At 40.1% G+C, this 7,909-nt stretch overlaps 1 protein-coding gene across 2 annotated transcripts; it reads right to left on the bottom strand.

Moving 5' to 3' along the window:
* Positions 1-3,079: 3,079 nt before the first annotated feature.
* LOC148017151 (pentatricopeptide repeat-containing protein At2g33680-like) lies at positions 3,080-7,703 on the bottom strand. 2 transcript variants are annotated; one of them, XM_087662922.1, is made up of 2 exons: positions 7,449-7,703; positions 3,080-7,175 (listed from the first exon to the last, which is right to left on the bottom strand). In XM_087662922.1, the coding sequence occupies exon 2, from the start codon at positions 7,125-7,127 to the stop codon at positions 3,198-3,200; it is 3,930 nt and encodes a 1,309-aa protein (XP_087519048.1). In that variant the 5' UTR covers positions 7,128-7,175; positions 7,449-7,703; the 3' UTR covers positions 3,080-3,197. The 2 variants fall into 2 exon arrangements, with proteins under 2 accessions (XP_087519048.1, XP_087519047.1); XM_087662921.1 differs by having other exon boundaries at positions 3,080-7,283.
* Positions 7,704-7,909: the final 206 nt, after the last annotated feature.

A 7,909-nucleotide genomic window follows, 5' to 3' on the forward strand; every position in this document is an offset into this window, starting at 1 on the left:
ATAACATAAATAATTCATAAGCAGTGTGGCTCTTGTGAAATCTTGTGAAATATCCCAAATACATATCATGTGTTTGTAATTTTAACAAGGGAAGCAAGATTTATGAGGGTAGTGGAGACAAGGAGATGGGTTGATGTAGCTCTCCAATTTGTGGTGCCAATGATCACCTCTCTCTCTCTCTCTCTCTCTCTCTCTCTCTCTCTCTCTCTCTCTCTCTCTCTCTCTCTCTCTCTCTCTCTCTCTCTCTCTCTCTCTCTCTCTCTCTCTCTCTCTCTCTCTCTCTCTCTCTCTCTCTCTCTCTCTCTCTCTCTCTCTCTCTCTCTCATGGTTTGGATATCTAGCAATATGGGCTCTATTATATGGTTGCTATGATCATTGTAATGATCAAACTGAGAGCTTCCTTGTAGAGAGAGAGTTCTTCTTTGCTAGCAATTTTCTCTAGCTTCTTGTGTCAATTAATATGTTCTTGGCTCCTTAGCTCATGGTGCCCAACTTAATCATCATCTCCCTCTCAACATTTGCATGGCACTGGCACTATGAGAAAACGAAAAGTTGAAGAAATGGTTAATAAAAATATTAAACTTAAAAGGTTTTTAAACTTTAGTTTTTATTTTATTTTATTCACATTTACATTTGGTTAGAAGAGTTTGAGACATTATAGAAAAGTCCAAAACATATATGCATATTCACTTACATTGCACCTAGGGATCCTCAACTTAGTGATGTTCAATAGACTCAATTGGCTAGATCCCTCATTAACCATGTCACCCCTCCTCTATGCTACTCAGGGCATGTTAAGGGCAAGACATTCCTAGGAAGCTTCAACTTGCATAGTGTCAAACATGGCTTCCTAAATTCCATTGCATAACTTCTTCTCCTACATTTACATTTCTTTGCCCAAGTTTCTTGAATCAATTTCCAAATGACAAGGCAAGAAAAGCCACCTTGCAAAAGAAGATTTAAATTTTCACCGACTATCATTCCAATGGGTCATCACTATAATATGAAGGCATATGCAACAATGATAAAGGATCCATAAAATTTTATTCTAGACCTCCTCAAGCTCTTATTTTTCATTCCTTCTCACCATCAGCTCAATTATTTCTATTGTTTCATGAATTGATATCATCCTTATTGCAACAACAACAATCATGTATATAAAAGGACCACAAAAAATGAAAAATTCTAGGATATATGAATGGTTCTTGAGTACGGAGTATTATCTAGGAGTAAAACATGCCTAGTGCTAGACACCACTCTCAATACAACAATATATGTCATATGCACGAGAAGACTAGAACTTTCTCTTAGGAGTCGTTGCATGTGAGATTTCCAATTTGCAAGTATTTAAGAAATTGAAGGACTTTGATTATCATCTCTATCCTCGTGAACAAGTTTGGTACTTATCTCATTAGCATTTCTCTCTAATAGGAAGTTCTTCACTCCTTACCCTACAACCAATCCCTCCCAACTCATGATCATCCTAAAAGGCAACGTCAACTCAAGTGTAACACACTAGTGGGGCAATGACAATATCTTCTTCTCCAACCTCCTAATCCTAACAAATTTCTCTCATCATCAGCTCTATTTTTCAATGTGTGCTATAGTAAAAAATTCATTAAATGTAGAGTCCCAAGGGACTACCCACCTAGTGAGAGGGATAACATTACGTGTTTACAGCGCATGAAAGAAGTTGGTGACTCCCCCATGCACATTATAAAATCACTCACGCATTTGCAAGGCCTAGTCCAAGAGTTCCGCATTATAAAGGGACGAAAGGGTAAGACAAAGGGTGGAGCATCAAATCAAAACCTATGTATACAAGGTTCAAAATAAATGGGAAAACTCATTCTTGTGTGAGCAACTTGAGTGTAAGAGTGAGAGAGTGGGAGTTTCAAGTGTGTGTGTGTCAAAGTGTGAGAGAGGAATTTCCCTTCCATTTTTGAGCCTTCTTGCTCTTCTCTTCTTGCTCACATGGGCTTGTGGGCATTATTGAAGACTGCATATCAAAATGAGAGGTGGGTTTGCCTACAAGTGCAAGAAACACTTGAGAAAACAAGCATCCATCTAGTCCTATTCAACAACTTTACATTGTAATTGACCCCCCCCCCCCCCCCCCCCAAATTATAGTTTTGGTTCATATGCTCATCACATATATCATAAAAGCATATAGATACGTACCAAAACATTTTAGGCTTAGTGTGTACCAAAATATTTGAAGCTTATTGTGAGTACATAAGATGCTCAAACATGCCCAAAACAACAATCAATGCCATGCCATCGAGCAACTTACTTGTGCTTCATATCTAAAGATTCAACCATTCCTCATACATTGAAAATCTTATCTTTGGTGTCAAATGTATTCCACGTTTTATTGCTAAGAGTATGTCCCATGTGCAAGTTTTAGTCTTTTTTTTTGCAACTTGTTCATAGTAGGATTTAGGCCAAGGATCTATTGCCATTGTTGGGTCTAGATTAAAATACTATATGACTCAAAACAAGCATACTTTACATACAATTAGGGTTAGGATTTTTCTCCATCTCTATCTTTAAGGTCAAAGGTCAAGGTTCAATTCGATGGAGAAGCCCTAGGTAGTGAAAAAGCCATGTGTAAATCTAAATGCTCTTTAATTCAACAACCTTTGTGTGTGCGCATGCACAAAAAGCATATAATCATTATACTCTTGCAAAACTACCGAAACATTCAAATATAGTACAAGGGTAGTAACTAGCAATAACACTATGTGTATTTGTGTCAGTAGGAGATGGGATGCCTACCTCAAAGCTTTATGATTCGTTCAAAGTTTGAGTAGACCTCTCTTCTCATCTTTTGAATTGAATGGCAAGAATAGGCTTTTTGTAATTCACCAAACACAAAAGGCATGCTGGGGGAACCAAAAAATGTATAACTCCTATCCTATCTTCCATTTATACCTAGAGAGCTACTTTTCCTCTAGTTATAAAAGCTTATGTTCATAGGAACAACTCCCCTTATGGACCTCATGTAATACAGCCCCAGTGAATCCCCTCAAAATAATTCCACCTGTAATTGTGATAAAAATAGCTCTTTTTTTTTCGATTGGAATTTGTCTTGCTGTTGGATCACTTTGCATCAAGATCTGTGAGGGCAGAAGTTGTGTGTAGAAGATGCACCTTATGTGTTTATTCTCTCTTAATTTACTGGTTTGGTCTTGTTTTTAAAGGCTCTCTAATGCACACACATTGATTTTCACTGAAGAATTGTAAAAAACATTTCTAGAAGTATGAAAAGCAGGAATACACAATGGGAATTGTTCAGTTGTAGCTCTATTTCTTATTGCAGGGGGTGTAAGGAGTTCTAAATCTACAGGCAGGTCCTTGATTTGACCAGCAACAAAGTGACCTTCACCATCAACAAATTGTTCCACCACTACGTGCACATTGGGAACATAACCTTCTGCTTTCAAAGGATTTCTTAGCCTATTTAAACACAATGACATTTGAAATCCTTGTAAGTCCTCTCTCTGCCCTACCATAAAGTCATATACCCCGTTCTCGAGTTCAATCCAGGCCCTTCCAGGCTTCCTCCATGCACTAATCCCTCGTCTCAGCTCTTTCACTTTCTCAACATCCTCCCACCTGTTGGTATCGGCACAGACATTGGACATCAACATATATCCAGCAGCTGTTTCAGAACCTAGCTCAACAACCTCGTCAAAGCAGTGTTGTCCTAGCTCATCATTACCATATGTTTTACAAGCTGTTAGTAGTGACATCCAGCTAACACCAGTAGGAGGGATAGGCATGGTCTTCAAGAACTGTTCTGCCTGTTTTAAGAAGCCTGCTCGACCAAGAAGATCAACAATACAATTGCAATGCTCAATACTTGGTAAAAGAGTTAACTCCTCTTCCATTGAGGTAAAATGATGACCACCTAGCCGTACTAGGCCTTCATGACTAAAACCTGAGAAAATATTACTGTACAGCATGCCCTGTGGTTTTAAACCTTGTTGTTTCATGTACTCCAAACACTGTTCTGCAAGTCTAGACATACCATGCTGAGCATAACCTGCAATCATCACACTCCAAGATTCTTCTTCTTTGTGTGGCAACCGGTCAAACAATTTGTATGCGTCCTCCAAGCTTGCACAGTTCGCATACATGTTCATAAGAGTGTTTCCAGTCATTATATCTGATTCAAGTCCAGTTGATATTATGTGGTGATGTACTAGTCTACCTAATTGCAGAGCACCCATGCTACCACAAGTTTTCAAGGCACACAGAAAAGAGGCTCCACAAGGATCTATGCCCTCCTGTTGCATCTTCTCAAAGAGCTCCAGTGCATGAAGACCCTGATCTTGCTGAGAATACCCAGTGACCAATGCACTCCAAGAAACACGATCTGGTTTTGACAATCCCTTGAATACTTGTTGAGCATCTTCCAGACTTCCAGATTTTGAGTACATGTCAACAAGCTTGTTCCCAACAGTTACATCAGAATCGAGTCCATCCTGCACAATCTGGTCATGGATCAGCTTGCCTCTAGCCATAGCTTCCATGCTAGAGCATACCTTCAACAGACAAAGATAGATTACTTTGTTTAATTTAACACCAATGTTTTGCATTTTCGAAAAAAGTTCGAGTGCAGGAAGGCCACAATCATGATGAGCATATGCTGCAATCATTGAGCCCCAAAGAACCACATCTGGATCAAGGAAACCATCAAAAACCTTGTGAGCCTCAGTTAAGCTACCACATTTTCCGTACATGTCAATGACAGAACTACCAAAAGCAGGATCCAGATCCAAGCTACTTCTCACAATCAACTCATGCACAAGATGACCCTGTCTCAAGGCAAACATATTCGCACATGCTCTCAATACGCACAAGAAGGTAGCCCTGTCAGGTTTCAAACTTGCATCAAGCATTCTGCTAAACAGTTCCAGAGCAAGGTGGCTAAATCCATGCTGTGCATATCCATCAATCATTGTCCCCCACAACACTTCATTTTCACATGCTAGAGTGTCAAAAATGCTCCATGCCTCCCCAAGGCTTCCACATTTAGCATACATGTCAACAAGGGCACTCCCAATCACCACATCAAATGCTAGTTTGTGTCTAATTATCTGGTCATGGACCAGTTTCCCACTCCATAGGTCCCCCATGCTGGAACATGCTCTCAAAATGCACGGAAATACAAAGTCATTAGCCTTGAAGCCTTTCTTTTCCATCTTCTCAAAAAGCTCTAGAGCAGTGGCATTATCATCAGCCTGAGAATAGCCAACAATCATTGTGCTCCATGTGACACCATCAGGATTTGATATACGTTCAAACACTTCACGGGCAGCTTCCACATTCCTGCATTTGCAATACATGTCAACAAGAGTGTTGGCAATCATCAAATCTGTGTCAAAGCCACATCTAACAATCTTTTCATGTATCCATCTGCCACATGCCAAGGAACCTGTATTACCACAAGCTTTAAGCACACTCAAAAAAGTGACTTGATTGGGATCTAAACCTTCCTCTTGCATCTTCTTGAACAGCTCCAAGGCATAAAGACACTGCTCCTGCTGAGCATAACCTGCGATTATAGCACTCCATGACACAATATTTCGGCTTGTTAACATTTCAAACACTTTGTGTGCTTCATAAATGCTTCCAAATTTGGCATACATGTCTACAAGGGCATTACCAACGACAACATCCGAGTCAAATCTATCCTTGATAATAAGGTGATGCATTACTTTTCCCTGCCACATGTCTCCAGCTTCACTACAGGCTCTCAGAGCGCAAGGAAAGATGACCACATTAAGTTGAATGTCTTGGTGTATCATCACATTGAGGAGTTCAAGTGCAATGGAACTATCACCATGTTTTATGTAACCAGAAATCATTGCACCCCAAGACACAATATCCCTATTTGGCAATGCATCAAACACCTTGTGTCCCTCTTCTAAATATCCACATTTGGCATACATGTCAATAAGGGAGTTTCCAAGAGCAATATCCAAGTCAAACTGACTTCTTATAATGTTGTCATGTACAAGTTTGCCTAAGCTTGCAGCACCAATATCAGAGCATGCTTTCAAAACATACAGCAGCAAAATAATGTTTGGCTCTACACTATCATGTTCAATCATATCCAAAAGCTTCAACATCTGACAACTTTCCTCATGGAGGAAAAACCCTGCAACCAGTGCGCCCCATGAAGCTTCACTCTTAAGTGGCAAACTAATAAACAATCTGTATGCTTCCTTAAGGCTTCCACATTTCCCGTACATGTCAATAAGTGTGTTAGCAATCATTAAATCTGATTCAAGTCCATCAGAAATAATATGAGAATGTACAGTCCTACCGTCTATTAAAGCACCTGCACTACTGCAGGCTTTCAAGATGCTCAAAAGTATGACTTTTGTTGGTTGGACGTTTTCTTTCTGCATGTCAACAAACAACTGAAAAGCAAAATCAGTATCACCATTTTTAACACACCCTGTAATCATTGCACCCCACGATACTTCATTCCTGTCTGCTAACATATCAAAGACGCTGTGGGCATCCAGAAGGCACCCGCATTTTGCATACACATCAATCAAACTGCTTCCCACAGTGACATCAGATTCAAGTGCGTGTGTGACTATCTCTTTGTGTACAAGCTTTCCCTGCTTTGCAGCTGCCTCCTTGCTACAAGCTTTTAGCATGCACAGAAATATAACTTTATCTGGCATCACACCATCTTGCTGCATCTTGTAAAACAGATAAATGACTTCATTAATCAGCCCAGCTGAAGAATGTGCCGAGATCAATGCTTGCCACGTATAAACAGTTGGCTCTGTCAACATGCAGAAGAGAACATCTGCTTCAATCAGACTACCAGAGGAACCAAAAAGACGAATAAGGTGGTCCCCTAACATGGTTTCCAAGCAGAGTCCATGGTGGATCGTGAACACATGGACTCGTCTAGCAGCTGATACGTCCTTCCTTTTCATGCACTCCTCAAGAACGTATTGCAGAACTTCATCAGATATGGGCATTCCCATCCTCTGACAATGGTCCAAAGCCTCCAATGTGCTACCCAAATTGTCTGATTTCAAGGCATTGTATAAACTAATTTTGTGATTCTGGACGACTCTTGAGACCAAGGCCATGGTCAGGAAGGCTTCACCATTAAGGTGGGCTAGCTGTATATCCTATACCTGTAGATAAACATAGTAAACTCTGATTCTATCAAGTTGAGGTACAAACTGTCTATTCCTTCTGTTGGATTGTTACTCTGATAAGGGAACATGCAATATATCCTACACCTGTAGATGAACATAGTAACCTCTGATTCTGTCATGTTACAGTTACAAACTGTCTATTTCTTCTGTTGACAGTTGCTCTGGTAAGAGAACCTGACTAATACTAGAGATATGGGACAAACACCGTTTGAATACTTGATATAACAAGAGATACAGGATCAATATTACCGTCAATGGTGCGAGCAGCGTGTTGATACTTGTGTACCCGAGATAGACTTCTATCCTCCTCATTCCAGCCTTCCTCTGCAACCCGACCTTTGGACGGTGCCATGTCTTCGTGGGCGAACACAAGAACCCCAAAATTACTAGACAAATTCATCGCACAGGAGCTGATAACTTTCATCTCCACACACACAGGAAGTCGTAGACGCTTTCCCATGTGGGAGAAGGGATTGTTTTCCCTTGGTTTGGGGCCTGTCCAAAATGCCCTTAGTGGTTACTTTGGGTGACAATTTTTCCTTAGCACCTAAAATAAGGAAAATAGAGAATAGAGAACAAGGTATTCTAAATTTATTGTTCTCTCTTAATTTATTGTTCTAATTCTTTCTACCCCTTGATAACTTCTTCTAGTCTATATGAAGGTGCTCCCATATTGCCTTGTCATATCTCATCGATGCGTTGGTTGAGAA

This window comes from Lygodium microphyllum, chromosome 22, assembly GCF_053477565.2.
Source record: "Lygodium microphyllum isolate KBCC chromosome 22, Lygodium_microphyllum_v1.1.10, whole genome shotgun sequence".
Lineage (NCBI taxonomy): Eukaryota > Viridiplantae > Streptophyta > Polypodiopsida > Schizaeales > Lygodiaceae > Lygodium > Lygodium microphyllum.